The sequence below is a fragment of the Phalangium opilio genome, unplaced genomic scaffold (genome assembly GCF_054372755.1).
Source record: "Phalangium opilio isolate 3A_F unplaced genomic scaffold, DU_Popi_V2 ptg000022l_1, whole genome shotgun sequence".
Lineage (NCBI taxonomy): Eukaryota > Metazoa > Arthropoda > Arachnida > Opiliones > Phalangiidae > Phalangium > Phalangium opilio.
The window spans coordinates 4,522,093-4,548,160 of NW_028324154.1; the positions used below are offsets into that span (position 1 = coordinate 4,522,093).

General features: G+C 45.8%; 1 protein-coding gene and 54 non-coding genes across 55 annotated transcripts; all 55 read right to left on the bottom strand.

Moving 5' to 3' along the window:
* Positions 1-246: 246 nt before the first annotated feature.
* TRNAC-ACA (transfer RNA cysteine (anticodon ACA)) lies at positions 247-318 on the bottom strand. The gene has a single exon. It is a non-coding gene; the product is annotated as a tRNA-Cys (tRNA).
* Positions 319-375: 57 nt separating this feature from the next.
* Positions 376-447, bottom strand: TRNAC-ACA (transfer RNA cysteine (anticodon ACA)). Its single transcript has one exon. It is a non-coding gene; the product is annotated as a tRNA-Cys (tRNA).
* Positions 448-505: 58 nt separating this feature from the next.
* TRNAC-GCA (transfer RNA cysteine (anticodon GCA)) lies at positions 506-577 on the bottom strand. Its single transcript has one exon. It is a non-coding gene; the product is annotated as a tRNA-Cys (tRNA).
* Positions 578-1,119: 542 nt separating this feature from the next.
* Positions 1,120-1,191, bottom strand: TRNAC-ACA (transfer RNA cysteine (anticodon ACA)). Its single transcript has one exon. It is a non-coding gene; the product is annotated as a tRNA-Cys (tRNA).
* Positions 1,192-1,248: 57 nt separating this feature from the next.
* On the bottom strand, positions 1,249-1,320 carry TRNAC-ACA (transfer RNA cysteine (anticodon ACA)). Its single transcript has one exon. It is a non-coding gene; the product is annotated as a tRNA-Cys (tRNA).
* Positions 1,321-1,749: 429 nt separating this feature from the next.
* Positions 1,750-1,821, bottom strand: TRNAC-ACA (transfer RNA cysteine (anticodon ACA)). Its single transcript has one exon. It is a non-coding gene; the product is annotated as a tRNA-Cys (tRNA).
* Positions 1,822-1,878: 57 nt separating this feature from the next.
* On the bottom strand, positions 1,879-1,950 carry TRNAC-ACA (transfer RNA cysteine (anticodon ACA)). Its single transcript has one exon. It is a non-coding gene; the product is annotated as a tRNA-Cys (tRNA).
* Positions 1,951-2,007: 57 nt separating this feature from the next.
* TRNAC-GCA (transfer RNA cysteine (anticodon GCA)) lies at positions 2,008-2,079 on the bottom strand. The gene has a single exon. It is a non-coding gene; the product is annotated as a tRNA-Cys (tRNA).
* Positions 2,080-2,758: 679 nt separating this feature from the next.
* On the bottom strand, positions 2,759-2,830 carry TRNAC-GCA (transfer RNA cysteine (anticodon GCA)). Its single transcript has one exon. It is a non-coding gene; the product is annotated as a tRNA-Cys (tRNA).
* A 57-nt stretch (positions 2,831-2,887) lies between these two features.
* Positions 2,888-2,959, bottom strand: TRNAC-ACA (transfer RNA cysteine (anticodon ACA)). The gene has a single exon. It is a non-coding gene; the product is annotated as a tRNA-Cys (tRNA).
* Positions 2,960-3,016: 57 nt separating this feature from the next.
* TRNAC-ACA (transfer RNA cysteine (anticodon ACA)) lies at positions 3,017-3,088 on the bottom strand. The gene has a single exon. It is a non-coding gene; the product is annotated as a tRNA-Cys (tRNA).
* Positions 3,089-3,387: 299 nt separating this feature from the next.
* On the bottom strand, positions 3,388-3,459 carry TRNAC-ACA (transfer RNA cysteine (anticodon ACA)). The gene has a single exon. It is a non-coding gene; the product is annotated as a tRNA-Cys (tRNA).
* Positions 3,460-3,516: 57 nt separating this feature from the next.
* On the bottom strand, positions 3,517-3,588 carry TRNAC-ACA (transfer RNA cysteine (anticodon ACA)). Its single transcript has one exon. It is a non-coding gene; the product is annotated as a tRNA-Cys (tRNA).
* A 58-nt stretch (positions 3,589-3,646) lies between these two features.
* On the bottom strand, positions 3,647-3,718 carry TRNAC-ACA (transfer RNA cysteine (anticodon ACA)). The gene has a single exon. It is a non-coding gene; the product is annotated as a tRNA-Cys (tRNA).
* A 179-nt stretch (positions 3,719-3,897) lies between these two features.
* Positions 3,898-3,969, bottom strand: TRNAC-ACA (transfer RNA cysteine (anticodon ACA)). Its single transcript has one exon. It is a non-coding gene; the product is annotated as a tRNA-Cys (tRNA).
* Positions 3,970-4,148: 179 nt separating this feature from the next.
* On the bottom strand, positions 4,149-4,220 carry TRNAC-ACA (transfer RNA cysteine (anticodon ACA)). Its single transcript has one exon. It is a non-coding gene; the product is annotated as a tRNA-Cys (tRNA).
* Positions 4,221-4,277: 57 nt separating this feature from the next.
* On the bottom strand, positions 4,278-4,349 carry TRNAC-ACA (transfer RNA cysteine (anticodon ACA)). The gene has a single exon. It is a non-coding gene; the product is annotated as a tRNA-Cys (tRNA).
* A 178-nt stretch (positions 4,350-4,527) lies between these two features.
* Positions 4,528-4,599, bottom strand: TRNAC-ACA (transfer RNA cysteine (anticodon ACA)). The gene has a single exon. It is a non-coding gene; the product is annotated as a tRNA-Cys (tRNA).
* A 179-nt stretch (positions 4,600-4,778) lies between these two features.
* On the bottom strand, positions 4,779-4,850 carry TRNAC-ACA (transfer RNA cysteine (anticodon ACA)). Its single transcript has one exon. It is a non-coding gene; the product is annotated as a tRNA-Cys (tRNA).
* Positions 4,851-5,029: 179 nt separating this feature from the next.
* On the bottom strand, positions 5,030-5,101 carry TRNAC-ACA (transfer RNA cysteine (anticodon ACA)). The gene has a single exon. It is a non-coding gene; the product is annotated as a tRNA-Cys (tRNA).
* Positions 5,102-5,158: 57 nt separating this feature from the next.
* TRNAC-ACA (transfer RNA cysteine (anticodon ACA)) lies at positions 5,159-5,230 on the bottom strand. The gene has a single exon. It is a non-coding gene; the product is annotated as a tRNA-Cys (tRNA).
* Positions 5,231-5,529: 299 nt separating this feature from the next.
* Positions 5,530-5,601, bottom strand: TRNAC-ACA (transfer RNA cysteine (anticodon ACA)). The gene has a single exon. It is a non-coding gene; the product is annotated as a tRNA-Cys (tRNA).
* A 57-nt stretch (positions 5,602-5,658) lies between these two features.
* On the bottom strand, positions 5,659-5,730 carry TRNAC-ACA (transfer RNA cysteine (anticodon ACA)). Its single transcript has one exon. It is a non-coding gene; the product is annotated as a tRNA-Cys (tRNA).
* A 551-nt stretch (positions 5,731-6,281) lies between these two features.
* TRNAC-ACA (transfer RNA cysteine (anticodon ACA)) lies at positions 6,282-6,353 on the bottom strand. The gene has a single exon. It is a non-coding gene; the product is annotated as a tRNA-Cys (tRNA).
* Positions 6,354-6,532: 179 nt separating this feature from the next.
* Positions 6,533-6,604, bottom strand: TRNAC-ACA (transfer RNA cysteine (anticodon ACA)). Its single transcript has one exon. It is a non-coding gene; the product is annotated as a tRNA-Cys (tRNA).
* A 57-nt stretch (positions 6,605-6,661) lies between these two features.
* Positions 6,662-6,733, bottom strand: TRNAC-ACA (transfer RNA cysteine (anticodon ACA)). Its single transcript has one exon. It is a non-coding gene; the product is annotated as a tRNA-Cys (tRNA).
* Positions 6,734-6,790: 57 nt separating this feature from the next.
* TRNAS-GCU (transfer RNA serine (anticodon GCU)) lies at positions 6,791-6,862 on the bottom strand. Its single transcript has one exon. It is a non-coding gene; the product is annotated as a tRNA-Ser (tRNA).
* Positions 6,863-7,038: 176 nt separating this feature from the next.
* Positions 7,039-7,113, bottom strand: TRNAC-ACA (transfer RNA cysteine (anticodon ACA)). Its single transcript has one exon. It is a non-coding gene; the product is annotated as a tRNA-Cys (tRNA).
* Positions 7,114-7,170: 57 nt separating this feature from the next.
* On the bottom strand, positions 7,171-7,242 carry TRNAC-ACA (transfer RNA cysteine (anticodon ACA)). The gene has a single exon. It is a non-coding gene; the product is annotated as a tRNA-Cys (tRNA).
* A 58-nt stretch (positions 7,243-7,300) lies between these two features.
* On the bottom strand, positions 7,301-7,372 carry TRNAC-GCA (transfer RNA cysteine (anticodon GCA)). The gene has a single exon. It is a non-coding gene; the product is annotated as a tRNA-Cys (tRNA).
* Positions 7,373-7,923: 551 nt separating this feature from the next.
* Positions 7,924-7,995, bottom strand: TRNAC-ACA (transfer RNA cysteine (anticodon ACA)). Its single transcript has one exon. It is a non-coding gene; the product is annotated as a tRNA-Cys (tRNA).
* Positions 7,996-8,174: 179 nt separating this feature from the next.
* Positions 8,175-8,246, bottom strand: TRNAC-ACA (transfer RNA cysteine (anticodon ACA)). The gene has a single exon. It is a non-coding gene; the product is annotated as a tRNA-Cys (tRNA).
* Positions 8,247-8,303: 57 nt separating this feature from the next.
* TRNAS-GCU (transfer RNA serine (anticodon GCU)) lies at positions 8,304-8,375 on the bottom strand. Its single transcript has one exon. It is a non-coding gene; the product is annotated as a tRNA-Ser (tRNA).
* A 179-nt stretch (positions 8,376-8,554) lies between these two features.
* Positions 8,555-8,626, bottom strand: TRNAC-ACA (transfer RNA cysteine (anticodon ACA)). The gene has a single exon. It is a non-coding gene; the product is annotated as a tRNA-Cys (tRNA).
* Positions 8,627-9,545: 919 nt separating this feature from the next.
* TRNAC-ACA (transfer RNA cysteine (anticodon ACA)) lies at positions 9,546-9,617 on the bottom strand. Its single transcript has one exon. It is a non-coding gene; the product is annotated as a tRNA-Cys (tRNA).
* Positions 9,618-9,674: 57 nt separating this feature from the next.
* TRNAC-ACA (transfer RNA cysteine (anticodon ACA)) lies at positions 9,675-9,746 on the bottom strand. Its single transcript has one exon. It is a non-coding gene; the product is annotated as a tRNA-Cys (tRNA).
* Positions 9,747-9,804: 58 nt separating this feature from the next.
* TRNAC-GCA (transfer RNA cysteine (anticodon GCA)) lies at positions 9,805-9,876 on the bottom strand. The gene has a single exon. It is a non-coding gene; the product is annotated as a tRNA-Cys (tRNA).
* Positions 9,877-11,786: 1,910 nt separating this feature from the next.
* Positions 11,787-11,858, bottom strand: TRNAC-ACA (transfer RNA cysteine (anticodon ACA)). The gene has a single exon. It is a non-coding gene; the product is annotated as a tRNA-Cys (tRNA).
* A 58-nt stretch (positions 11,859-11,916) lies between these two features.
* On the bottom strand, positions 11,917-11,988 carry TRNAC-GCA (transfer RNA cysteine (anticodon GCA)). The gene has a single exon. It is a non-coding gene; the product is annotated as a tRNA-Cys (tRNA).
* A 902-nt stretch (positions 11,989-12,890) lies between these two features.
* Positions 12,891-17,957, bottom strand: LOC149695430 (uncharacterized). The gene has a single exon (XM_089867494.1). It carries the CDS (start codon positions 17,955-17,957, stop codon positions 12,891-12,893), a length of 5,067 nt encoding a protein of 1,688 aa, XP_089723620.1.
* Positions 17,958-18,411: 454 nt separating this feature from the next.
* On the bottom strand, positions 18,412-18,483 carry TRNAC-GCA (transfer RNA cysteine (anticodon GCA)). The gene has a single exon. It is a non-coding gene; the product is annotated as a tRNA-Cys (tRNA).
* Positions 18,484-18,913: 430 nt separating this feature from the next.
* TRNAC-ACA (transfer RNA cysteine (anticodon ACA)) lies at positions 18,914-18,985 on the bottom strand. The gene has a single exon. It is a non-coding gene; the product is annotated as a tRNA-Cys (tRNA).
* A 789-nt stretch (positions 18,986-19,774) lies between these two features.
* TRNAC-GCA (transfer RNA cysteine (anticodon GCA)) lies at positions 19,775-19,846 on the bottom strand. The gene has a single exon. It is a non-coding gene; the product is annotated as a tRNA-Cys (tRNA).
* Positions 19,847-20,276: 430 nt separating this feature from the next.
* Positions 20,277-20,348, bottom strand: TRNAC-ACA (transfer RNA cysteine (anticodon ACA)). The gene has a single exon. It is a non-coding gene; the product is annotated as a tRNA-Cys (tRNA).
* Positions 20,349-20,405: 57 nt separating this feature from the next.
* Positions 20,406-20,477, bottom strand: TRNAC-ACA (transfer RNA cysteine (anticodon ACA)). The gene has a single exon. It is a non-coding gene; the product is annotated as a tRNA-Cys (tRNA).
* A 672-nt stretch (positions 20,478-21,149) lies between these two features.
* Positions 21,150-21,221, bottom strand: TRNAC-GCA (transfer RNA cysteine (anticodon GCA)). Its single transcript has one exon. It is a non-coding gene; the product is annotated as a tRNA-Cys (tRNA).
* A 188-nt stretch (positions 21,222-21,409) lies between these two features.
* Positions 21,410-21,481, bottom strand: TRNAC-GCA (transfer RNA cysteine (anticodon GCA)). The gene has a single exon. It is a non-coding gene; the product is annotated as a tRNA-Cys (tRNA).
* Positions 21,482-21,539: 58 nt separating this feature from the next.
* Positions 21,540-21,611, bottom strand: TRNAC-GCA (transfer RNA cysteine (anticodon GCA)). The gene has a single exon. It is a non-coding gene; the product is annotated as a tRNA-Cys (tRNA).
* Positions 21,612-21,790: 179 nt separating this feature from the next.
* Positions 21,791-21,862, bottom strand: TRNAC-GCA (transfer RNA cysteine (anticodon GCA)). Its single transcript has one exon. It is a non-coding gene; the product is annotated as a tRNA-Cys (tRNA).
* Positions 21,863-23,015: 1,153 nt separating this feature from the next.
* TRNAC-GCA (transfer RNA cysteine (anticodon GCA)) lies at positions 23,016-23,087 on the bottom strand. The gene has a single exon. It is a non-coding gene; the product is annotated as a tRNA-Cys (tRNA).
* Positions 23,088-23,145: 58 nt separating this feature from the next.
* Positions 23,146-23,217, bottom strand: TRNAC-GCA (transfer RNA cysteine (anticodon GCA)). The gene has a single exon. It is a non-coding gene; the product is annotated as a tRNA-Cys (tRNA).
* A 430-nt stretch (positions 23,218-23,647) lies between these two features.
* TRNAC-GCA (transfer RNA cysteine (anticodon GCA)) lies at positions 23,648-23,719 on the bottom strand. The gene has a single exon. It is a non-coding gene; the product is annotated as a tRNA-Cys (tRNA).
* A 907-nt stretch (positions 23,720-24,626) lies between these two features.
* Positions 24,627-24,698, bottom strand: TRNAC-GCA (transfer RNA cysteine (anticodon GCA)). Its single transcript has one exon. It is a non-coding gene; the product is annotated as a tRNA-Cys (tRNA).
* Positions 24,699-25,254: 556 nt separating this feature from the next.
* Positions 25,255-25,326, bottom strand: TRNAC-GCA (transfer RNA cysteine (anticodon GCA)). Its single transcript has one exon. It is a non-coding gene; the product is annotated as a tRNA-Cys (tRNA).
* Positions 25,327-25,632: 306 nt separating this feature from the next.
* Positions 25,633-25,704, bottom strand: TRNAC-GCA (transfer RNA cysteine (anticodon GCA)). Its single transcript has one exon. It is a non-coding gene; the product is annotated as a tRNA-Cys (tRNA).
* Between the last annotated feature and the right edge of the window lie 364 nt (positions 25,705-26,068).

Below are 26,068 nucleotides of genomic sequence, written 5' to 3' on the forward strand. Positions count from 1 at the left end.
TTACAGGGGGAACTCGGGTTTGAACCAAGGACCTCTCGATCTGCAGTCGAATGCGAGTTATCCCTCCTTGTTCCTAGCCGTAATGTCGATTTAACTAAAATAAAGGGAATAATCCGTGCTGTTACAGGGGGAACTCGGGTTTGAACCAAGGACCTCTCGATCTGCAGTCGAATGCGAGTTCTCCCTCCTTGTTCCTAGCCGTAATGTCGATTTAACTAAAATAAACGGAATGATCCTTGCTGTTACAGGGGGAACTCGGGTTTGAACCAAGGACCTCTCGATCTGTAGTCGAATGCTCTACCACTGAGCTATCCCCCTTGTTCCTAGCCGCAATGTCGATTTAACTAAAATAAAAGGAATGATCAGTGCTGTTACAGGGGGAACTCGGGTTTGAACCAAGGACCTCTCGATCTGTAGTCGAATGCTCTACCACTGAGCTCTTCCCCCTTGTTCAGAGCCGTAATGTCGATTTAACTAAAATAAACGGAATAATCCGTGCTGTTACAGGGGGAACTCGGGTTTGAACCAAGGACCTCTCGATCTGCAGTCGAATGCTCTACCACTGAGCTATTCCCCCTTGTTCAAGGCCGTAATGTCGATTTAACTAAAATAAACGGAATGATCCGTGCTGTTACAGGGGGAACTCGGGTTTGAACCAAGGACCTCTCGATCTGCTGTCGAATGCGAGTTATCCCTCCTTGTTCCTAGCCGTAATGTCGATTTAACTAAAATAAAGGGAATAATCCATGCTGTTACAGGGGGAACTCGGGTTTGAACCAAGGACCTCTCGATCTGCAGTCGAATGCGAGTTATCCCTCCTTGTTCCTAGCCGTAATGTCGATTTAACTAAAATAAACGGAATGATCCGTGCTGTTACAGGGGGAACTCGGGTTTGAACCAAGGACCTCTCGATCTGCAGTCGAATGCGAGTTATCTCTCCTTGTTCCTAGCCGTAATGTCGATTTAAATAAAATAAACGGAATGATCCGTGCTGTTACAGGGGGAACTCGGGTTTGAACCAAGGACCTTTCGATCTGCAGTCGAATGCGAGCTATCCCTCCTTGTTCCTAGCAGTAATGTCGATTTAACTTAAATAAACGGAATAATCCTTGCTGTTACAGGGGGAACTCGGGTTTGAACCAAGGACCTCTCGATCTGTAGTCGAATGCTCTACCACTGAGCTATCCCCCTTGTTCCTAGCCGTAATGTCGATTTAACTAAAATAAAAGGAATGATCAGTGCTGTTACAGGGGGAACTCGGGTTTGAACCAAGGACCTCTCGATCTGTAGTCGAATGCTCTACCACTGAGCTATCCCCCTTGTTCATAGCCTTAATGTCGATTTAAATAAAATAAACGGAATGATCCGTGCTGTTACAGGGGGAACTCGGGTTTGAACCAAGGATCTCTCGATCTGCAGTCGAATGCTCTACAACTGAGCTATTCCCCCTTGTTCAAGGCCGTAATGTCGATTTAACTAAAATAAACGGAATGATCCGTGCTGTTACAGGGGGAACTCGGGTTTGAACCAAGGACCTCTCGATCTGCAGTCGAATGCAAGTTATCCCTCCTTGTTCCTAGCCGTAATGTCGATTTAACTAAAATAAAGGGAATAATCCGTGCTGTTACAGGGGGAACTCGGGTTTGAACCAAGGACCTCTCGATCTGCAGTCGAATGCGAGTTCTCCCTCCTTGTTCCTAGCCGTAATGTCGATTTAACTAAAATAAACGGAATGATCCGTGCTGTTACAGGGGGAACTCGGGTTTGAACCAAGGACCTCTCGATCTGTAGTCGAATGCTCTACCACTGAGCTATCCCCCTTGTTCCTAGCCGTAATGTCGATTTAACTAAAATAAAAGGAATGATCAGTGCTGTTACAGGGGGAACTCGGGTTTGAACCAAGGACCTCTCGATCTGTAGTCGAATTCTCTACCACTGAGCTCTTCCCCCTTGTTCAGAGCCGTAATGTCGATTTAACTAAAATAAACGGAATAATCCGTGCTGTTACAGGGGAACTCGGGTTTGAACCAAGGACCTCTCGATCTGCAGTCGAATGCTCTACCACTGAGCTATTCCCCCTTGTTCAAGGCCGTAATGTCGATTTAACTAAAATAAACGGAATGATCCGTGCTGTTACAGGGGGAACTCGGGTTTGAACCAAGGATCTCTCGATCTGCAGTCGAATGCTCTACAACTGAGCTATTCCCCTTGTTCAAGGCCGTAATGTCGATTTAACTAAAATAAACGGAATGATCCGTGCTGTTACAGGGGGAACTCGGGTTTGAACCAAGGACCTCTCGATCTGCAGTCGAATGCGAGTTACCCTCCTTGTTCCTAGCCGTAATGTCGATTTAACTAAAATAAAGGGAATAATCCGTGCTGTTACAGGGGGAACTCGGGTTTGAACCAAGGACCTCTCGATCTGCAGTCGAATGCGAGTTATCCCTCCTTGTTCCTAGCCGTAATGTCGATTTAACTAAAATAAACGGAATGATCCGTGCTGTTACAGGGGGAACTCGGGTTTGAACCAAGGACCTCTCGATCTGCAGTCGAATGCGAGTTATCTCTCCTTGTTCCTAGCCGTAATGTCGATTTAAATAAAATAAACGGAATGATCCGTGCTGTTACAGGGGGAACTCGGGTTTGTACCAAGGATCTCTCGATCTGCAGTCGAATGCTCTACCACTGAGCTCTTCCCCCTTGTTCAGAGCCGTAATGTCGATTTAACTAAAATAAACGGAATGATCCGTGCTGTTACAGGGGGAACTCGGGTTTGAACCAAGGGCCTTTCGATCTGCAGTCGAATGCTCTACCACTGAGCTATCCCCCTTGTTCCTAGCCGTAATGTCGATTTAACTAAAATAAAAGGAATGATCAGTGCTGTTACAGGGGGAACTCGGGTTTGAACCAAGGACCTCTCGATCTGTAGTCGAATGCTCTACCACTGAGCTATCCCCCTTGTTCATAGCCTTAATGTCGATTTAAATAAAATAAACGGAATGATCCGTGCTGTTACAGGGGGAACTCGGGTTTGAACCAAGGACCTCTCGATCTGTAGTCGAATGCTCTACCACTGAGCTATCCCCCTTGTTCATAGCCTTAATGTCGATTTAAATAAAATAAACGGAATGATCCGTGCTGTTACAGGGGGAACTCGGGTTTGAACCAAGGACCTCTCGATCTGCAGTCGAATGCGAGTTATCCCTCCTTGTTCCTAGCCGTAATGTCGACTTAACTAAAATAAAGGGAATAATCCGTGCTGTTACAGGGGGAACTCGGGTTTGAACCAAGGACCTCTCGATCTGCAGTCGAATGCGAGTTCTCCCTCCTTGTTCCTAGCCGTAATTTCGATTTAACTAAAATAAACGGAATGATCCGTGCTGTTACAGGGGGAACTCGGGTTTGAACCAAGGACCTCTCGATCTGTAGTCGAATGCTCTACCACTGAGCTATCCCCCTTGTTCCTAGCCGCAATGTCGATTTAACTAAAATAAAAGGAATGATCAGTGCTGTTACAGGGGGAACTCGGGTTTGAACCAAGGACCTCTCGATCTGTAGTCGAATGCTCTACCACTGAGCTCTTCCCCCTTGTTCAGAGCCGTAATGTCGATTTAACTAAAATAAACGGAATAATCCGTGCTGTTACAGGGGGAACTCGGGTTTGAACCAAGGACCTCTCGATCTGTAGTCGAATGCTCTACCACTGAGCTCTTCCCCCTTGTTCAGAGCCGTAATGTCGATTTAACTAAAATAAACGGATTGATCCGTGCTGTTACAGGGGGAACTCGGGTTTGAACCAAGGACCTTTCGATCTGCAGTCGAATGCGAGCTATCCCTCCTTGTTCCTAGCAGTAATGTCGATTTAACTTAAATAAACGGAATAATCCTTGCTGTTACAGGGGGAACTCGGGTTTGAACCAAGGACCTCTCGATCTGTAGTCGAATGCTCTACCACCGAGCTCTTCCCCCTTGTTCAGAGCCGTACTGTCGATTTAACTAAAATAAACGGAATGATCCGTGCTGTTACAGGGGGAACTCGGGTTTGAACCAAGGACCTTTCGATCTGCAGTCGAATGCGAGCTATCTCTCCTTGTTCCTAGCAGTAATGTCGATTTAACTAAAATAAAAGGAATGATCAGTGCTGTTACAGGGGAAACTCGGGTTTGAACCAAGGACCTCTCGATCTGTAGTCGAATGCTCTACCACTGAGCTATCCCCCTTGTTCCTAGCCGTAATGTCGATTTAACTAAAATAAAAGGAATGATCAGTGCTGTTACAGGGGGAACTCGGGTTTGAACCAAGGACCTCTCGATTTGTAGTCGAATGCTCTACCACTGAGCTATCCCCCATGTTCATAGCCTTAATGTCGATTTAAATAAAATAAACGGAATGATCCGTGCTGTTACAGGGGGAACTCGGGTTTGAACCAAGGACCTCTCGATCTGCAGTCGAATGCGAGTTATCCCTCCTTGTTCCTAGCCGTAATGTCGACTTAACTAAAATAAAGGGAATAATCCGTGCTGTTACAGGGGGAACTCGGGTTTGAACCAAGGACCTCTCGATCTGTAGTCGAATGCTCTACCACTGAGCTCTTCCCCCTTGTTCAGAGCCGTAATGTCGATTTAACTAAAATAAACGGAATGATCCGTGCTGTTACAGGGGGAACTCGGGTTTGAACCAAGGACCTTTCGATCTGCAGTCGAATGCGAGCTATCCCTCCTTGTTCCTAGCAGTAATGTCGATTTAACTTAAATAAACGGAATAATCCTTGCTGTTACAGGGGGAACTCGGGTTTGAACCAAGGACCTCTCGATCTGTAGTCGAATGCTCTACCACCGAGCTCTTCCCCCTTGTTCAGAGCCGTACTGTCGATTTAACTAAAATAAACGGAATGATCCGTGCTGTTACAGGGGGAACTCGGGTTTGAACCAAGGACCTTTCGATCTGCAGTCGAATGCGAGCTATCTCTCCTTGTTCCTAGCAGTAATGTCGATTTAACTAAAATAAAAGGAATGATCAGTGCTGTTACAGGGGAAACTCGGGTTTGAACCAAGGACCTCTCGATCTGTAGTCGAATGCTCTACCACTGAGCTATCCCCCTTGTTCCTAGCCGTAATGTCGATTTAACTAAAATAAAAGGAATGATCAGTGCTGTTACAGGGGGAACTCGGGTTTGAACCAAGGACCTCTCGATCTGTAGTCGAATGCTCTACCACTGAGCTATCCCCCATGTTCATAGCCTTAATGTCGATTTAAATAAAATAAACGGAATGATCCGTGCTGTTACAGGGGGAACTCGGGTTTGAACCAAGGACCTCTCGATCTGCAGTCGAATGCGAGTTATCCCTCCTTGTTCCTAGCCGTAATGTCGACTTAACTAAAATAAAGGGAATAATCCGTGCTGTTACAGGGGGAACTCGGGTTTGAACCAAGGACCTCTCGATCTGCAGTCGAATGCGAGTTCTCCCTCCTTGTTCCTAGCCGTAATGTCGATTTAACTAAAATAAACGGAATGATCCGTGCTGTTACAGGGGGAACTCGGGTTTGAACCAAGGACCTCTCGATCTGTAGTCGAATGCTCTACCACTGAGCTATCCCCCTTGATCCTAGCCGCAATGTCGATTTAACTAAAATAAAAGGAATGATCAGTGCTGTTACAGGGGGAACTCGGGTTTGAACCAAGGACCTCTCGATCTGTAGTCGAATGCTCTACCACTGAGCTCTTCCCCCTTGTTCAGAGCCGTAATGTCGATTTAACTAAAATAAACGGAATAATCCGTGCTGTTACAGGGGGAACTCGGGTTTGAACCAAGGACCTCTCGATCTGCAGTCGAATGCTCTACCACTGAGCTTTTCCCCCTTGTTCAAGGCCGTAATGTCGATTTAACTAAAATAAACGGAATGATCCGTGCTGTTACAGGGGGAACTCGGGTTTGAACCAAGGACCTCTCGATCTGCTGTCGAATGCGAGTTATCCCTCCTTGTTCCTAGCCGTAATGTCGATTTAACTAAAATAAAGGGAATAATCCATGCTGTTACAGGGGGAACTCGGGTTTGAACCAAGGACCTCTCGATCTGCAGTCGAATGCGAGTTATCCCTCCTTGTTCCTAGCCGTAATGTCGATTTAACTAAAATAAACGGAATGATCCGTGCTGTTACAGGGGGAACTCGGGTTTGAACCAAGGACCTCTCGATGTGCAGTCGAATGCGAGTTATCTCTCCTTGTTCCTAGCCGTAATGTCGATTTAAATAAAATAAACGGAATGATCCGTGCTGTTACAGGGGGAACTCGGGTTTGAACCAAGGACCTCTCGATCTGTAGTCGAATGCTCTACCACCGAGCTCTTCCCCCTTGTTCAGAGCCGTAATGTCGATTTAACTAAAATAAACGGAATGATCCGTGCTGTTACAGGGGGAACTCGGGTTTGAACCAAGGACCTTTCGATCTGCAGTCGAATGCGAGCTATCTCTCCTTGTTCCTAGCAGTAATGTCGATTTAACTAAAATAAAAGGAATGATCAGTGCTGTTACAGGGGAAACTCGGGTTTGAACCAAGGACCTCTCGATCTGTAGTCGAATGCTCTACCACTGAGCTATCCCCCTTGTTCCTAGCCGTAATGTCGATTTAACTAAAATAAAAGGAATGATCAGTGCTGTTACAGGGGGAACTCGGGTTTGAACCAAGGACCTCTCGATCTGTAGTCGAATGCTCTACCACTGAGCTATCCCCCTTGTTCATAGCCTTAATGTCGATTTAAATAAAATAAACGGAATGATCCGTGCTGTTACAGGGGGAACTCGGGTTTGAACCAAGGATCTCTCGATCAGCAGTCGAATGCTCTACAACTGAGCTATTCCCCCTTGTTCAAGGCCGTAATGTCGATTTAACTAAAATAAACGGAATGATCCGTGCTGTTACAGGGGGAACTCGGGTTTGAACCAAGGACCTCTCGATCTGCAGTCGAATGCGAGTTATCCCTCCTTGTTCCTAGCCGTAATGTCGATTTAACTAAAATAAACGGAATGATCCGTGCTGTTACAGGGGGAACTCGGGTTTGAACCAAGGACCTCTCGATCTGTAGTCGAATGCTCTACCACTGAGCTATCCCCTTTGTTCCTAGCCGTAATGTCGATTTAACTAAAATAAAAGGAATGATCAGTGCTGATACAGGGGGAACTCGGGTTTGAACCAAGGACCTCTCGATCTGTTGTCGAATGCTCTACCACTGAGCTCTTTCCCCTTGTTCAGAGCCGTAATGTCAGTTTAACTAAAATAAACGGAATAATCCGTGCTGTTACAGGGGGAACTCGGGTTTGAACCAAGGACCTCTCGATCTGCAGTCGAATGCTCTACCACTGAGCTATTCCCCCTTGTTCAAGGCCGTAATGTCGATTTAACTAAAATAAACGGAATGATCCGTGCTGTTACAGGGGGAACTCGGGTTTGAACCAAGGACCTCTCGATCTGCAGTCGAATGCGAGTTATCTCTCCTTGTTCCTTGCCGTAATGTCGATTTAACTAAAATAATTGGAATGATCCGTGCTGTTAAGGGGGGAACTCGGGTTTAAACCCAGAACCTCTCGATCTGCAGTCGAATGCGAGCTATCCCTCCTTGTTCCTAGCCGTAATGTCGATTTAACTAAAATAAACGGAATAATCCGTGCTGTTACAGGGGGAACTCGGGTTTGAACCAAGGACCTCTCGATCTGCAGTCAAATGCGATACCACTGAGCTCTTCCCCCTTGTTCAGAGCCGTAATGTCGATTTAACTAAAATAAACGGAATGATCCGTGCTGTTACAGGGGGAACTCGGGTTTGAACCAAGGACCTTTCGATCTGCAGTCGAATGCGAGCTATCCCTCCTTGTTCCTAGCAGTAATGTCGATTTAACTTAAATAAACGGAATAATCCTTGCTGTTACAGGGGGAACTCGGGTTTGAACCAAGGACCTCTCGATCTGTAGTCGAATGCTCTACCACCGAGCTCTTCCCACTTGTTCAGAGCCGTAATGTCGATTTAACTAAAATAAACGGAATGATCCGTGCTGTTACAGGGGGAACTCGGGTTTGAACCAAGGACCTTTCGATCTGCAGTCGAATGCGAGCTATCTCTCCTTGTTCCTAGCAGTAATGTCGATTTAACTAAAATAAAAGGAATGATCAGTGCTGTTACAGGGGGAACTCGGGTTTGAACCAAGGACCTCTCGATCTGTAGTCGAATGCTCTACCACTGAGCTATCCCCCTTGTTCATAGCCTTAATGTCGATTTAAATAAAATAAACGGAATGATCCGTGCTGTTACAGGGGGAACTCGGGTTTGAACCAAGGATCTCTCGATCAGCAGTCGAATGCTCTACAACTGAGCTATTCCCCCTTGTTCAAGGCCGTAATGTCGATTTAACTAAAATAAACGGAATGATCCGTGCTGTTACAGGGGGAACTCGGGTTTGAACCAAGGACCTCTCGATCTGCAGTCGAATGCGAGTTATCCCTCCTTGTTCCTAGCCGTAATGTCGATTTAACTAAAATAAACGGTATGATCCGTGCTGTTACAGGGGGAACTCGGGTTTGAACCAAGGACCTCTCGATCTGTAGTCGAATGCTCTACCACTGAGCTATCCCCCTTGTTCCTAGCCGTAATGTCGATTTAACTAAAATAAAAGGAATGATCAGTGCTGTTACAGGGGGAACTCGGGTTTGAACCAAGGACCTCTCGATCTGCAGTCGAATGCGAGTTATTCCTCCTTGTTCCTAGCCGTAATGTCGATTTAACTAAAATAAACGGAATGATCCGTGCTGTTACAGGGGGAACTCGGGTTTGAACCAAGGACCTCTCGATCTGCAGTCGAATGCGAGTTATCTCTCCTTGTTCCTTGCCGTAATGTCGATTTAACTAAAATAATTGGAATGATCCGTGCTGTTAAGGGGGGAACTCGGGTTTAAACCCAGAACCTCTCGATCTGCAGTCGAATGCGAGCTATCCCTCCTTGTTCCTAGCCGTAATGTCGATTTAACTAAAATAAACGGAATAATCCGTGCTGTTACAGGGGGAACTCGGGTTTGAACCAAGGACCTCTCGATCTGCAGTCGAATGCGATACCACTGAGCTATTCCCCCTTGTTCAAGGCCGTAATGTCGATTTACCTAAAATAAACGTAATGATCCGTGCTGTTACAGGGGGAACTCGGGTTTGAACCAAGGACCTCTCGATCTACAGTCGAATGCGAGTTATCCCTCCTTGTTCCTAGCCGTAATGTCGATTTAACTAAAATAAAGGGAATAATCCGTGCTGTTACAGGGGGAACCAAGGACCTCTCGATCTGCAGTCGAATGCTCTACCACTGAGCTATTCCCCCTTGTTCAAGGCCGTAATGTCGATTTAACTAAAATAAACGGAATGATCCGTGCTGTTACAGGGGGAAATCGGGTTTGAACCTAGGACCTCTCGATCTGCAGTCGAATGCTCTACCACTGAGCTATTCCCCCATGTTCAAGGCCGTAATGTCGATTTAACTAAAATAAACGGAATGATCCGTGCTGTTACAGGGGGAACTCGGGTTTGAACCAAGGACCTCTCGATCTGTAGTCGAATGCTCTACCACTGAGCTATCCCCCTTGTTCCTAGCCGTAATGTCGATTTAACTAAAATAAAAGGAATGATCAGTGCTGTTACAGGGGGAACTCGGGTTTGAACCAAGGACCTCTCGATCTGTAGTCGAATGCTCTACCACTGAGCTCTTTCCCCTTGTTCAGAGCCGTAATGTCGGTTTAACTAAAATAAACGGAATAATCCGTGCTGTTACAGGGGGAACTCGGGTTTGAACCAAGGACCTCTCGATCTGCAGTCGAATGCTCTACCACTGAGCTATTCCCCCTTGTTCAAGGCCGTAATGTCGATTTAACTAAAATAAACGGAATGATCCGTGCTGTTACAGGGGGAACTCGGGTTTGAACCAAGGACCTCTCGATCTGCAGTCGAATGCGAGTTATCCCTCCTTGTTCCTAGCCGTAATGTCGATTTAACTAAAATAAAGGGAATAATCCGTGCTGTTACAGGGGGAACTCGGGTTTGAACCAAGGACCTCTCGATCTGCAGTCGAATGCGAGTTATTCCTCCTTGTTCCTAGCCGTAATGTCGATTTAACTAAAATAAACGGAATGATCCGTGCTGTTACAGGGGGAACTCGGGTTTGAACCAAGGACCTCTCGATCTGCAGTCGAATGCGAGTTATCTCTCCTTGTTCCTTGCCGTAATGTCGATTTAACTAAAATAATTGGAATGATCCGTGCTGTTAAGGGGGGAACTCGGGTTTAAACCCAGAACCTCTCGATCTGCAGTCGAATGCGAGCTATCCCTCCTTGTTCCTAGCCGTAATGTCGATTTAACTAAAATAAACGGAATAATCCGTGCTGTTACAGGGGGAACTCGGGTTTGAACCAAGGACCACTCGATCTGCAGTCGAATGCGATACCACTGAGCTATTCCCCCTTGTTCAAGGCCGTAATGTCGATTTACCTAAAATAAACGTAATGATCCGTGCTGTTACAGGGGGAACTCGGGTTTGAACCAAGGACCTCTCGATCTACAGTCGAATGCGAGTTATCCCTCCTTGTTCCTAGCCGTAATGTCGATTTAACTAAAATAAAGGGAATAATCCGTGCTGTTACAGGGGGAACCAAGGACCTCTCGATCTGCAGTCGAATGCTCTACCACTGAGCTATTCCCCCTTGTTCAAGGCCGTAATGTCGATTTATCTAAAATAAACGGAATGATCCGTGCTGTTACAGGGGGAAATCGGGTTTGAACCTAGGACCTCTCGATCTGCAGTCGAATGCTCTACCACTGAGCTATTCCCCCATGTTCAAGGCCGTAATGTCGATTTAACTAAAATAAACGGAATGATCCGTGCTGTTACAGGGGGAACTCGGGTTTGAACCAAGGACCTCTCGATCTCCAGTCGAATGCGAGTTATCCCTCCTTGTTCCTAGCCGTAATGTCGATTAAACTAAAATAAACGGAATGATCCGTGCTGTTACAGGGGGAACTCGGGTTTGGATCCGGTACAAAAGGGCTAAAAAAAATAGGCGATTACCTTAAAAGTCCAAAAAAATTAAGTCCAAAGATTGAAAAGGCGAACTCTTTAAAAAAAATAAAAATCATAATGGCGCAATTAAAAAATGTCTAAAAGTTAATATAAAGCTAAACGGAACCAATTTGAAATTAAAGTGTTTGTCTGTGTTTATTTAATCAGTTATGTTTACGTTGACGCAAAAGGGTAAGCGCTTGCTTACGCATAACGGGTATTCTTACGCATCTAATGTCCTCGGCTCAAGTGAAGGACAAAGAAAACGAAAGAAGACTTTGATCTCGAATAAGAAGCTAAAAATGGTCGTAATGGACTTCCCAAACCGCACGCTGGACAATTACTTCAAGGGAATAGCTGCCAATATTTCCTACCTGGGATTATAATTGTGTTTTAAGCTTAAACGAACTTATTTTTTAACAAACAGTTGTACACAATAATATTTCAAATAATAAATAGAAAAATAGACGTTTTTAATTTTAGCCCATTATTTTATGCGCCTTATCGTTCCGTTGGCCTTAAATTTTATAGCCATCTTAGGTATTCGCCCTTTTTTTTTAGCCGTTTTGTCTGGCATCGCTCGGGTTTGAACCAAGGACCTCTCGATCTGCAGTCGAATGCGATACCACTGAGCTATTCCCCCTTGTTCAAGGCCGTAATGTCGATTTACCTAAAATAAACGGAATGATCCGTGCTGTTACAGGGTGAACTCGGGTTTGAACCAAGGACCTCTCGATCTGTAGTCGAATGCTCTACCACTGAGCTCTTCCCCCTTGTTCAGAGCCGTAATGTCGGTTTAACTAAAATAAACGGAATAATCCGTGCTGTTACAGGGGGAACTCGGGTTTGAACCAAGGACCTCTCGATCTGCAGTCGAATGCTCTACCACTGAGCTATTCCCCCTTGTTCAAGGCCGTAATGTCGATTTAACTAAAATAAACGGAATGATCCGTGCTGTTACAGGGGGAACTCGGGTTTGAACCAAGGACCTCTCGATCTGCAGTCGAATGCGAGTTATCCCTCCTTGTTCCTAGCCGTAATGTCGATTTAACTAAAATAAAGGGAATAATCCGTGCTGTTACAGGGGGAACTCGGGTTTGAACCAAGGACCTCTCGATCTGCAGTCGAATGCGAGTTATTCCTCCTTGTTCCTAGCCGTAATGTCGATTTAACTAAAATAAACGGAATGATCCGTGCTGTTACAGGGGGAACTCGGGTTTGAACCAAGGACCTCTCGATCTGCAGTCGAATGCGAGTTATCTCTCCTTGTTCCTAGCCGTAATGTCGATTTAACTAAAATAATTGGAATGATCCGTGCTGTTAAGGGGGGAACTCGGGTTTAAACCCAGAACCTCTCGATCTGCAGTCGAATGCGAGCTATCCCTCCTTGTTCCTAGCCGTAATGTCGATTTAACTAAAATAAACGGAATAATCCGTGCTGTTACAGGGGGAACTTGGGTTTGAACCAAGGACCTCTCGATCTGCAGTCGAATGCGATACCACTGAATCGCGACTATAATAGGATACTTGACGAATGAAGAAGTTAAACTGTGCTATGGTAACAATAACTAAGCTTTATTAAAAACTGGAACACCCGTTACATTGTTATTTCAGAAACCACTCAAAACACAACTGATTGATTAATATTATTGCTTCCCCTTATATACTAGTGAATTCATAGTCATTAAAACATCTTTAGATAAAAAATATAATCACATAGAGAACTATTAGATCAAAAAACAAGATTGTCCAAACATTCCGGTGTCCTTAAAATATTAAGATTTTAACATTGTAAATTGCGTCAATTAATCCAATGGTAACAAGCAAAGTTTGGTAACAGGCCGTTTAAGTATACGGTCCGCAGTTTTTACAGATGCTACTCGTACGCAGCCGTCAGCTCCTGGGTGGACATCCTGCACTCGTCCCATTTTCCATTTTGTTGGTGGCAAATCCTCTTCTTTCAGGATCACGAGGTCCCCAACTTCAAGATTTCGTTTCTGAGAGACCCATTTCGGACGCTGTTGGAGACGTGTTAAGTACTCATTTCGCCATCTTCGCCAGAAATGCTGCAGTAATTGTTGGCCTCGCTGCCATCGGGACAATCGATTGGTGTTTAGGTTGGTAAGATCTGCTTCAGGGACTGCGGTCAGTGCATCGCCAATTAGAAAATGTCCAGGTGTGAGGGTAGCCAAGCTTTCGGGATCCGTTGTTAAAGCGGACAGAGGCCTAGAATTTAAACAAGCCTCGATTTGACATAATAACGTGGACATCTCTTCATATGATAACGTCGCCAGTGCTACTACTCGTTTAAGATGGTGTTTCATTGACTTTACTCCTGCTTCCCATAGTCCACCAAAGTGTGGTGCCGAAGGCGGGATGAAATGCCACTGAATTCCCTCATCCGTGGTCCATCTCGTGATTGAAGCATTGTTGGCTGACGAGGACATGAATTTGAGAAATTCTCGCAACTCTCTGCTGGCACCGACAAAATTAGAGCCACAGTCACTATATATATCGGAGCTCTTCCCTCGTCTTGCAATAAAACGTTTCAGTGCGGCCAAAAACGCATCGGTGGTCATATCACTAACGACTTCCAAATGAATAGCTCTAGTGGTGAAACATACGAATAATGCTACATACGCCTTGAAAGTCCGTTGGCCACGACCCTTTATGGCTTTGAGGAAAAATGGTCCAGCATAGTCTACCCCACATTTCAAAAACGCTCTGGCTGGATTCACTCGTGCGGCGGGTAAGTCTCCCATTTGTTGTTGAAGCATTGTCGCTTTCTGTCTTGTACATGGGATGCATCGTCTGATATGGAACCTCACTGCGTCGCGTATTCCAACAATCCAAAAACGCCGTTGAAGGACCGTGATTAATAGTTGACTTCCAGCATGGAGATGTTTCAGGTGCTCATAATTAATTAGTAAGTCGACCAGTTTGCTGTGTCTTGGCAAAATGATGGGATGGATTTGATCCGTGTTGAGATTAGATTTCCGGATGCGACCTCCTACCCTCAATAGCCCTTCAGCGTCTACGAAGGGGTTTAATGAAAGTAGTTTGCTCCTTGTTGATAGTTGACTCTTGTTATTAAGACAACAAATCTCTTCATTAAAGGCTTGCTGCTGGACGGCTTTTATCCAGTGTTTCAATGCCGCGTCGATCTCTATTACGGACAATGGTCCGCTAGTTTTGTTCGATTTGCCGCGGGCATTCTTGGTAAACCGTTGGATGTAGGCAGTGACACGGAGTAGCTTCGTAAACGATGAATATATATCCAGTAAGGTAAGATCTATCCTCCCATGCATTGAAGTTTGAGGGATCGGACGAGCTTCCAGGAGGAAGTCTTCGGTCTCCGTAAGGATGGTTCGCTCCTTGGAATGTGACCAGTTGATGAGCCATCGTGGTCCTTCCCACCATAATGGATGCGTCAATAACTCGGCTGCTGAGACCCCACGTGATGCGCAATCAGCTGGATTATCTTCTCCCTTAACGTGATGCCATTGTGCTTCAGGAATTGTATCTTGAATTTCCGAAATTCTATTTGCAATGAACGTCTTCCATCTTTGCGGTTGCGACGCCAGCCAGCCTAAGACCGTCATAGAGTCCGTCCAACAATGTACTTCCAAGGCAGTGATCTTCAAGGCCTCCCGGACTAACTTGACCAACCGGGCGAGGAGAACAGCACCGCACAGTTCGAGTTTTGGCAAAGAGACTTGTTTAAGCGGTGCCACCTTGGTCTTAGCAGCTATTAGGCGTATTTGAACGTTACCAGTTGGAGCTGTTGTTTTCAAGTATATGGCAGCAGCGTAGGCTTTTTCGGACGCATCAGAAAATCCTTGGAGACTGATTTGGTGGGCGTGTCGCTGAGACATGTGTCGTGGAATAGTTATGGATTCAACTAACGGTAGGTTAGCTTGGAATGTTCTCCATCTGTGTGCCAGTGTCGCGGGCAATTCATCATCCCAGTCTATCTTGACCTTCCACAAATCTTGAAGCAAGAGTTTGGCTTGTATAATGACTGGCGACAGTAATCCGAGTGGATCGAAAACCTTCGCAGTTTCCGAGAGAATCCTTCGTTTTGTTATCAAGTCAGTCCCGGTTGGTCTGCTGACCAAAAACGAGAAGTAGTCAGCGGCCGGTGTCCATAAGAGTCCAAGGGTTTTAATAGATTCGTCATTGTCGAAACTTAGAGGGGTTTGAATTTCTCGCATATCCGCAGGTAGGGAACTCAGTAGAGCTGGGTCGTTGGACACCCATTTTCTCAGCTGGAAACCTCCTTCATTGGTGGCTTGCAGAAGTTCGGCTTGCAATTGTCTAGCCTTCTTAGTGGAATCTGTCCCAGTCATTAGGTCATCCATATAGAAATCATTTCGCAAGGCCTGAGCAGCCTTCGGATATTTGTGGGCAACATCCGCGGCTAACTGTTTAAGGACCCTGGTGGCTTGAAATGGCGCCGAGGCTGTTCCATAGGTGACCGTGAGTAGCTGGTAATCGAGTATTGGTTCTGATGGATTGCTTCGCCATACAATTCGCTGAAGATTGATGTCTTCTTGGTTTACCATGATCTGTCTGTACATCTTGGCGATGTCGGCAGTCATGGCTACTGCATGCAATCTGAAGCGAAGTAATAACGCTATCAGGTCATCTTGTATCTTCGGCCCAACCAGCAGACAATCGTTAAGTGACACTCCAGTAGTTGACTTGGCCGACGCGTCGAAGACGACCCTAAGTTTAGTAGTACTACTGCTCTCCTTTATTACGGGATGATGTGGAAGGTAGAATGAATTGGCCTTGAGATCTTCATCTTCCGGTACAGGTACCATGTGTCCTAGGTCGAGGTAGTCATCCATAAATGACCGATACTGCTCGAACAGGCTAGGATTGGTATGTAATCGCTTCTCCATATGAAGGAATCTTCTAATCGCCATCTTCCTTGAGTCGCCTAGTTTACTTTCTTGTTTAAGTGGTAGGCGTACGACGTATCTCCCCGACCCGTCTCGTTTAAAGGTGTTGCGAAAATGATCTTCACATTCTTGCTCAATCCTGGTTAGAGCTCTTTTCGGAGAGATTTCTTCTAGCTCCCAGAACCTTGCCAGCTGTTCTTCTATGGTGACGAAATGAGCTCTAACATCGGGCAAAGGCTTCATCAAGGTTGGTAAGTCAGCTGGCCCACAGATCGCCCAACCGAAAACAGTTTTGAAAGCTCCTGCTGTGCCTGGTCGTCCCGTACAAACACCATCACGTATTAGGTATAGGTAGATGTCTGCTCCCAACAATACGTCAATTGAGCCAGGCTGGTCAAAGGTTGAGTCCGCCAGTGTCAATCCCTTGATATGATCCCAGGTTTCAGTGTTGATAGGAAATCTTGGAAGGTCTTCGGTAATGCTTCGCAGAATTAAGGCGTTAACCTCAAGAGGACAGCCATCCCTTGAATTTATGTTTAGCTGAACACTGCCACGAGAGGTGCCGACGTCTATTTCACCAAGTCCTCCAACAGTAACTGTGAACCGTTTTCTTTTCAGTTGTAGACTCTTGTAACATCTTTCGGTGATGAAGCTAGCTTGGGAACCGGAGTCTAAGAGTGCTCGTACGGACTGAAGTTCTCCCGTTGATAACTCAACCTGAATCATGGCGGTGGCTAGTATGACTTGAGATGATGGTCGATCTCCTCTGGATAGTAGACAGTTGGGTCCAGTTGCATTTGTTGATGTAGATTCTTCCTCTCTTATGTCTTGATGTAATAAGGTATTGTGTTTGGACGGACATTTCCGGCAATTTCCAGACTTGCACGTAGAGGTGCGGTGGTCGGACCGCAAACAGTTATAACATAGCGAGTGTTTTTTTACCATTTTCCATCGGTCTTCTACCTTGGCTTTCAGGAGGGTCTCACACCGGTATATGTTGTGGGCTTCATTACAGATGTTGCAACGATCTCTAACAGCACCGTGATGAGTGAGTGTGTTCTTGCGAGGATATGTGATAGGCTTGGCTCTCTGTGAATGATTCATTGGCTGCGCGGCTGTAAGCGCTCGAGCTCGTTGCTCCAGGAATGACGTTTGTTCTTGGAATGTTGGTCTGTTGGACCCCGCTAAGGATAATTCCCATTGCCGACGGGAATCAGGATCTAGTTTCTCCTTGACGATATGCACCAGGATAGAGTCCCAATATTCGACTGGTTCCTTTAGGATCTTTAATGATCGTATGCATTCGGTAGTAGTGTCTATCAGGCATCGGATGGCAGAGGCAGATTCTTCCTTGCTCGCTGGTTGGTTAAACAATCTCTTGAGGTGTGCGTCTATTATTTCCCTGGTGTTGTTATAGCGGTTTATGAGAATGTTCCAAGCTTCAGCATAATTGTCGTCAGTTATCAGGAAGGATTTGATGAGTAAAGCGGCTTCTCCTCTCAGCGATGACTTCAAATACTGTAGTTTTTGCGCCCCAGACAAGGTCGAATTGTGAACCATGGCAGTAAATAGATCATAGAAGGTGAACCATTCGACGTAGCTTCCGCTGAAGATTGGCAGTTCCATTTTAGGAAGTTTAATGTCTGCAGTCGTTTGAGGTGTGTTCAATTGTTGTGCGCTTGCTTGGCGTTGGCACAGAAGATCGTTAAAAAATATGCTGAGAGTTTCAGCTCGTCCAATTAGTTGATTAAAGGTGGCTTCATAGGCGTCAAAGTTAGCTTCTGTACTCGCCTGGATGATGGCTTCTTGTAAGTTTTCCAGTTTTACCACGATTTTGTCTGCTTTCTCCTGGTAGGTCTTCACGGCGATGTCTACCAGTGGCTGCGTAGCGTGTCCAGTGACTATGTTCTCGAGCCTTGTTATTTGTCCTTTGATGGCACGTCGTTTATTCAGTAAGGTGTCCATGATGTGGTGCTTCCCTTTCTGGCTCCTTCCAAGTTCCAATTACTTCAACGCGAAATTTGTTGAATCCCTTCAATTGAGTTGTAAGTTCAACTGAAATGTTGAGATCCGGCTCGACGGACCAAAATGAATCGCGACTATAATAGGATACTTGACGAATGAAGAAGTTAAACTGTGCTATGGTAACAATAACTAAGCTTTATTAAAAACTGGAACACCCGTTACATTGTTATTTCAGAAACCACTCAAAACACAACTGATTGATTAATATTATTGCTTCCCCTTATATACTAGTGAATTCATAGTCATTAAAACATCTATAGATAAAAAATATAATCACATAGAGAACTATTAGATCAAAAAACAAGATTGTCCAAACAACCACTGAGCTATTCCCCCTTGTTCAAGGCCGTAATGTCGATTTACCTAAAATAAACGGAATGATCCGTGCTGTTACAGGGGGAACTCGGGTTTGAACCAAGGACCTCTCGATCTGCAGTCGAATGCTCTACCACTAAGCTATTCCCCCTTGTTCAAGGCCGTAATGTCGATTTAACTAAAATAAACGGAATGATCCGTGCTGTTACAGGGGGAAATCGGGTTTGAACCAAGGACCTCTCGATCTGCAGTCGAATGCTCTACCACTGAGCTATTCCCCCATGTTCAAGGCCGTAATGTCGATTTAACAAAAATAAACGGAATGATCCGTGCTGTTACAGGAGGAACTCGGGTTTGAACCAAGGACCTCTCGATCTGCAGTCGAATGCGAGTTATCCCTCCTTGTTCCTAGCCGTAATGTCGATTTAACTAAATTAAAGGGAATAATCCGTGCTGTTACAGGGGGAACTCGGGTTTGAACCAAGGACCTCTCGATCTGCAGTCGAATGCGAGTTATCCCTCCTTGTTCCTAGCCGTAATGTCGATTAAACTAAAATAAACGGAATGATCCGTGCTGTTACAGGGGGAACTCGGGTTTGAACCAAGGACCTCTCGATCTGTAGTCGAATGCTCTACCACTGAGCTATCCCCCTTGTTCCTAGCCGTAATGTCGATTTAACTAAAATAAAAGGAATGATCAGTGCTGTTACAGGGGGAACTCGGGTTTGAACCAAGGACCTCTCGATCTGCAGTCGAATGCGAGTTATCCCTCCTTGTTCCTAGCCGTAATGTCGATTTAACTAAAATAAAGGGAATAATCCGTGCTGTTACAGGGGGAACTCGGGTTTGAACCAAGGACCTCTCGATCTGCAGTCGAATGCGAGTTATTCCTCCTTGTTCCTAGCCGTAATGTCGATTTAACTAAAATAATTGGAATGATCCGTGCTGTTAAGGGGGGAACTCGGGTTTAAACCCAGAACCTCTCGATCTGCCGTCGAATGCGAGCTATCCCTCCTTGTTCCTAGCCGTAATGTCGATTTAACTAAAATAAACGGAATAATCCGTGCTGTTACAGGGGGAACTCGGGTTTGAACCAAGGACCTCTCGATCTGCAGTCGAATGCGATACCACTGAGCTATTCCCCCTTGTTCAAGGCCGTAATGTCGATTTACCTAAAATAAACGGAATGATCCGTGCTGTTACAGGGGGAACTCGGGTTTGAACCAAGGACCTCTCGATCTACAGTCGAATGCGAGTTATCCCTCCTTGTTCCTAGCCGTAATGTCGATTTAACTAAAATAAAGGGAATAATCCGTGCTGTTACAGGGGGAACCAAGGACCTCTCGATCTGCAGTCGAATGCTCTACCACTGAGCTATTCCCCCTTGTTCAAAGCCGTAATGTCGATTTAAATAAAATAAACGGAATGATCCGTGCTGTTACAGGGGGAACTCGGGTTTGAACCAAGGACCTCTCGATCTGCAGTCGAATGCTCTACCACTAAGCTATTCCCCCTTGTTCAAGGCCGTAATGTCGATTTAACTAAAATAAACGGAATGATCCGTGCTGTTACAGGGGGAAATCGGGTTTGAACCAAGGACCTCTCGATCTGCAGTCGAATGCTCTACCACTGAGCTATTCCCCCATGTTCAAGGCCGTAATGTCGATTTAACTAAAATAAACGGAATGATCCGTGCTGTTACAGGAGGAACTCGGGTTTAAACCAAGGACCTCTCGATCTGCAGTCGAATGCGAGTTATCCCTCCTTGTTCCTAGCCGTAATGTCGATTTAACTAAATTAAAGGGAATAATCCGTGCTGTTACAGGGGGAACTCGGGTTTGAACCAAGGACCTCTCGATCTGCAGTCGAATGCGAGTTATCCCTCCTTGTTCCTAGCCGTAATGTCGATTTAACTAAAATAAACGGAATGATCCGTGCTGTTAACGGGGGAACTCGGGTTTGAACCAAGGACCTCTCGATCTGTAGTCGAATGCTCTACCACTGAGCTATCCCCCTTGTTCCTAGCCGTAATGTCGATTTAACTAAAATAAAAGGAATGATCAGTGCTGTTACAGGGGGAACTCGGGTTTGAACCAAGGACCTCTCGATCTGTAGTCGAATGCTCTACCACTGAGCTCTTCCCCCTTGTTCAGAGCCGTAATGTCGATTTAACTAAAATAAACGGAATAATCCGTGCTGTTACAGGGGGAACTCGGGTTTGAACCAAGGACCTCTCGATCTGCAGTCGAATGTTCTACCACTGAGCTATTCCCCCTTGTTCAAGGCCGTAATGTCGATTTAACTAAAATAAACGGAATGATCCGTGCTGTTACATTGAGAACTCGGGTTTGAACCAAGGACCTCTCGATCTGCAGTCGAATGCGAGTTATCCCTCCTTGTTCCTAGCCGTAATGTCGATTTAACTAAAATAAAGGGAATAATCCGTGCTGTTACAGGGGGAACTCGGGTTTGAACCAAGGACCTCTCGATCTGCAGTCGAATGCGAGCTATTCCTCCTTGTTCCTAGCCGTAATGTTGATTTAACTAAAATAAACGGAATGATCCGTGCTGTTACAGGGGGAACTCGGGTTTGAACCAAGGACCTCTCGATCTGCAGTCGAATGCGAGTTATCTCTCCTTGTTCCTAGCCGTAATGTCGATTTAACTAAAATAATTGGAATGATCCGTGCTGTTAAGGGGGGAACTCGGGTTTAAACCCAGAACCTCTCGATCTGCAGTCGAATGCGAGCTATCCCTCCTTGTTCCTAGCCGTAATGTCGATTTAATTAAAATAAACGGAATAATCCGTGCTGTTACAGGGGGAACTCGGGTTTGAACCAAGGACCTCTCGATCTGCAGTCGAATGCTCTACCACTGAGCTATTCCCCCTTGTTCAAGGCCGTAATGTCGATTTAATTAAAATAAACGGAATAATCCGTGCTGTTACAGGGGGAACTCGGGTTTGAACCAAGGACCTCTCGATCTGCAGTCGAATGCTCTACCACTGAGCTATTCCCGCTTGTTCAACGCCGTAATGTCGATTTAACTAAAATAAACGGAATGATCCGTGCTGTTACAGGGGGAACTCGGGTTTGAACCAAGGACCTCTCGATCTGCAGTCGAATGCTCTACCACTAAGCTATTCCCCCTTGTTCAAGGCCGTAATGTCGATTTAACTAAAATAAACGGAATGATCCGTGCTGTTACAGGGGGAACTCGGGTTTGAACCAAGGACCTCTCGATCTGCAGTCGAAAGCTCTACCACTGAGCTATTCCCCCTTGTTCAAGGCCGTAATGTCGATTTAACTAAAATAAACGGAATGATCCGTGCTGTTACAGGGGGAACTCGGGTTTAAACCCAGAACCTCTCGATCTGCAGTCGAATGCGAGCTATCCCTCCTTGTTCCTAGCCGTAATGTCGATTTAACTAAAATAAACGGAGTAATCCGTGCTGTTACAGGGGGAACTCGGGTTTGAACCAAGGACCTCTCGATCTGCAGTCGAATGCTCTACCACTGAGCTATTCCCCCATGTTCAAGGCCGTAATGTCGATTTAACTAAAATAAACGGAATGATCCGTGCTGTTACAGGAGGAACTCGGGTTTAAACCAAGGACCTCTCGATCTGCAGTCGAATGCGAGTTATCCCTCCTTGTTCCTAGCCGTAATGTCGATTTAACTAAATTAAAGGGAATAATCCGTGCTGTTACAGGGGGAACTCGGGTTTGAACCAAGGACCTCTCGATCTGCAGTCGAATGCGAGTTATCCCTCCTTGTTCCTAGCCGTAATGTCGATTTAACTAAAATAAACGGAATGATCCGTGCTGTTACAGGGGGAACTCGGGTTTGAACCAAGGACCTCTCGATCTGCAGTCGAATGCGAGTTATCTCTCCTTGTTCCTAGCCGTAATGTCGATTTAACTAAAATAATTGGAATGATCCGTGCTGTTAAGGGGGGAACCAAGGACCTCTCGATCTGCAGTCGAATGCTCTACCACTGAGCTATTCCCCCTTGTTCAAGGCCGTAATGTCGATTTACCTAAAATAAACGGAATGATCCGTGCTGTTACAGGGGGAACTCGGGTTTGAACCAAGGACCTCTCGATCTACAGTCGAATGCGAGTTATCCCTCCTTGTTCCTAGCCGTAATGTCGATTTAACTAAAATAAAGGGAATAATCCGTGCTGTTACAGGGGGAACTCGGGTTTGAACCAAGGACCTCTCGATCTGCAGTCGAATGCGAGCTATTCCTCCTTGTTCCTAGCCGTAATGTTGATTTAACTAAAATAAACGGAATGATCCGTGCTGTTACAGGGGGAACTCGGGTTTGAACCAAGGACCTCTCGATCTGCAGTCGAATGCGAGTTATCTCTCCTTGTTCCTAGCCGTAATGTCGATTTAACTAAAATAATTGGAATGATCCGTGCTGTTAAGGGGGGAACTCGGGTTTAAACCCAGAACCTCTCGATCTGCAGTCGAATGCGAGCTATCCCTCCTTGTTCCTAGCCGTAATGTCGATTTAATTAAAATAAACGGAATAATCCGTGCTGTTACAGGGGGAACTCGGGTTTGAACCAAGGACCTCTCGATCTGCAGTCGAATGCTCTACCACTGAGCTATTCCCGCTTGTTCAACGCCGTAATGTCGATTTAACTAAAATAAACGGAATGATCCGTGCTGTTACAGGGGGAACTCGGGTTTGAACCAAGGACCTCTCGATCTGCAGTCGAATGCTCTACCACTAAGCTATTCCCCCTTGTTCAAGGCCGTAATGTCGATTTAACTAAAATAAACGGAATGATCCGTGCTGTTACAGGGGGAACTCGGGTTTGAACCAAGGACCTCTCGATCTGCAGTCGAATGCTCTACCACTGAGCTATTCCCCCTTGTTCAAGGCCGTAATGTCGATTTAACTAAAATAAACGGAATGATCCGTGCTGTTACAGGGGGAACTCGGGCTTGAACCAAGGACCTCTCGATCTACAGTCGAATGCGAGTTATCCCTCCTTGTTCCTAGCCGTAATGTCGATTTAACTAAAATAAAGGGAGTAATCCGTGCTGTTACAGGGGGAACTCGGGTTTGAACCAAGGACCTCTCGATCTGCAGTCGAATGCTCTACCACTAGGCTATTCCCCCTTGTTCAAGGCCGTAATGTCGATTTAACTAAAATAAACGGAATGATCCGTGCTGTTAAGGGGGGAACTCGGGTTTAAACCCAGAACCTCTCGATCTGCAGTCGAATGCGAGCTATCCCTCCTTGTTCCTAGCCGTAATGTCGATTTAACTAAAATAAACGGAGTAATCCGTGCTGTTACAGGGGGAACTCGGGTTTGAACCAAGGACCTCTCGATCTGCAGTCGAATGCTCTACCACTGAGCTATTCCCCCATGTTCAAGGCCGTAATGTCGATTTAACTAAAATAAACGGAATGATCCGTGCTGTTACAGGAGGAACTCGGGTTTAAACCAAGGACCTCTCGATCTGCAGTCGAATGCGAGTTATCCCTCCTTGTTCCTAGCCGTAATGTCGATTTAACTAAATTAAAGGGAATAATCCGTGCTGTTACAGGGGGAACTCGGGTTTGAACCAAGGACCTCTCGATCTGCAGTCGAATGCGAGTTATCCCTCCTTGTTCCTAGCCGTAATGTCGATTTAACTAAAATAAACGGAATGATCCGTGCTGTTACAGGGGGAACTCGGGTTTGAACCAAGGACCTCTCGATCTGCAGTCGAATGCGAGTTATCTCTCCTTGTTCCTAGCCGTAATGTCGATTTAACTAAAATAATTGGAATGATCCGTGCTGTTAAGGGGGGAACCAAGGACCTCTCGATCTGCAGTCGAATGCTCTACCACTGAGCTATTCCCCCTTGTTCAAGGCCGTAATGTCGATTTACCTAAAATAAACGGAATGATCCGTGCTGTTACAGGGGGAACTCGGGTTTGAACCAAGGACCTCTCGATCTACAGTCGAATGCGAGTTATCCCTCCTTGTTCCTAGCCGTAATGTCGATTTAACTAAAATAAAGGGAATAATCCGTGCTGTTACAGGGGGAACCAAGGACCTCTCGATCTGCAGTCGAATGCTCTACCACTGAGCTATTCCCCCTTGTTCAAGGCCGTAATGTCGATTTAACTAAAATAAACGGAATGATCCGTGCTGTTACAGGGGGAACTCGGGTTTAACCAAGGACCTCTCGATCTGCAGTCGAATGCTCTACCACTAAGCTATTCCCCCTTGTTCAAGGCCGTAATGTCGATTTAACTAAAATAAAGGGAATAATCCGTGCTGTTACAGGGGGAACTCGGGTTTGAACCAAGGACCTCTCGATCTGCAGTCGAATGCTCTACCACTGAGCTATTCCCCCTTGTTCATAGCCGTAATGTCGATTTAAATAAAATAATCGGAATGATCCGTGCTGTTACAGGGGGAACTCGGGTTTGAACCAAGGATCTCTCGATCTGCAGTCGAATGCTCTACCACTGAGCTCTTCCCCCTTGTTCAGAGCCGTAATGTCGATTTAACTAAAATAAACGGAATGATCCGTGCTGTTACAGGAGGAACTCGGGTTTAAACCAAGGACCTCTCGATCTGCAGTCGAATGCGAGTTATCCCTCCTTGTTCCTAGCCGTAATGTCGATTTAACTAAATTAAAGGGAATAATCCGTGCTGTTACAGGGGGAACCAAGGACCTCTCGATCTGCAGTCGAATGCTCTACCACTGAGCTATTCCCCCTTGTTCAAGGCCGTAATGTCGATTTAACTAAAATAAACGGAATGATCCGTGCTGTTACAGGGGGAACTCGGGTTTAACCAAGGACCTCTCGATCTGCAGTCGAATGCTCTACCACTAAGCTATTCCCCCTTGTTCAAGGCCGTAATGTCGATTTAACTAAAATAAAGGGAATAATCCGTGCTGTTACAGGGGGAACTCGGGTTTGAACCAAGGACCTCTCGATCTGCAGTCGAATGCTCTACCACTGAGCTATTCTCCCTTGTTCATAGCCGTAATGTCGATTTAAATAAAATAATCGGAATGATCCGTGCTGTTACAGGGGGAAATCGGGTTTGAACCAAGGACCTCTCGATCTGCAGTCGAATGCTCTACCACTGAGCTCTTCCCCCTTGTTCAGAGCCGTAATGTCGATTTAACTAAAATAAACGGAATAATCCGTGCTGTTACAGGGGGAACCAAGGACCTCTCGATCTGCAGTCGAATGCTCTACCACTGAGCTATTCCCCCTTGTTCAAGGCCGTAATGTCGATTTAACTAAAATAAACGGAATGATCCGTGCTGTTACAGGGGGAACTCGGGTTTGAACCAAGGACCTCTCGATCTGCAGTCGAATGCTCTACCACTAAGCTATTCCCCCTTGTTCATGGCCGTAATGTCGATTTAACTAAAATAAACGGAATGATCCGTGCTGTTACAGGGGGTAATCGGGTTTGAACCAAGGACCTCTCGATCTGCAGTCGAATGCTCTACCACTGAGCTATTCCCCCATGTTCAAGGCCGTAATGTCGATTTAACTAAAATAAACGGAATGATCCGTGCTGTTACAGGAGGAACTCGGGTTTGAACCAAGGACCTCTCGATCTGCAGTCGAATGCGAGTTATCCCTCCTTGTTCCTAGCCGTAATGTCGATTTAACTAAAATAAAGGGAATAATCCGTGCTGTTACAGGGGGAACTCGGGTTTGAACCAAGGACCTCTCGATCTGCAGTCGAATGCTCTAC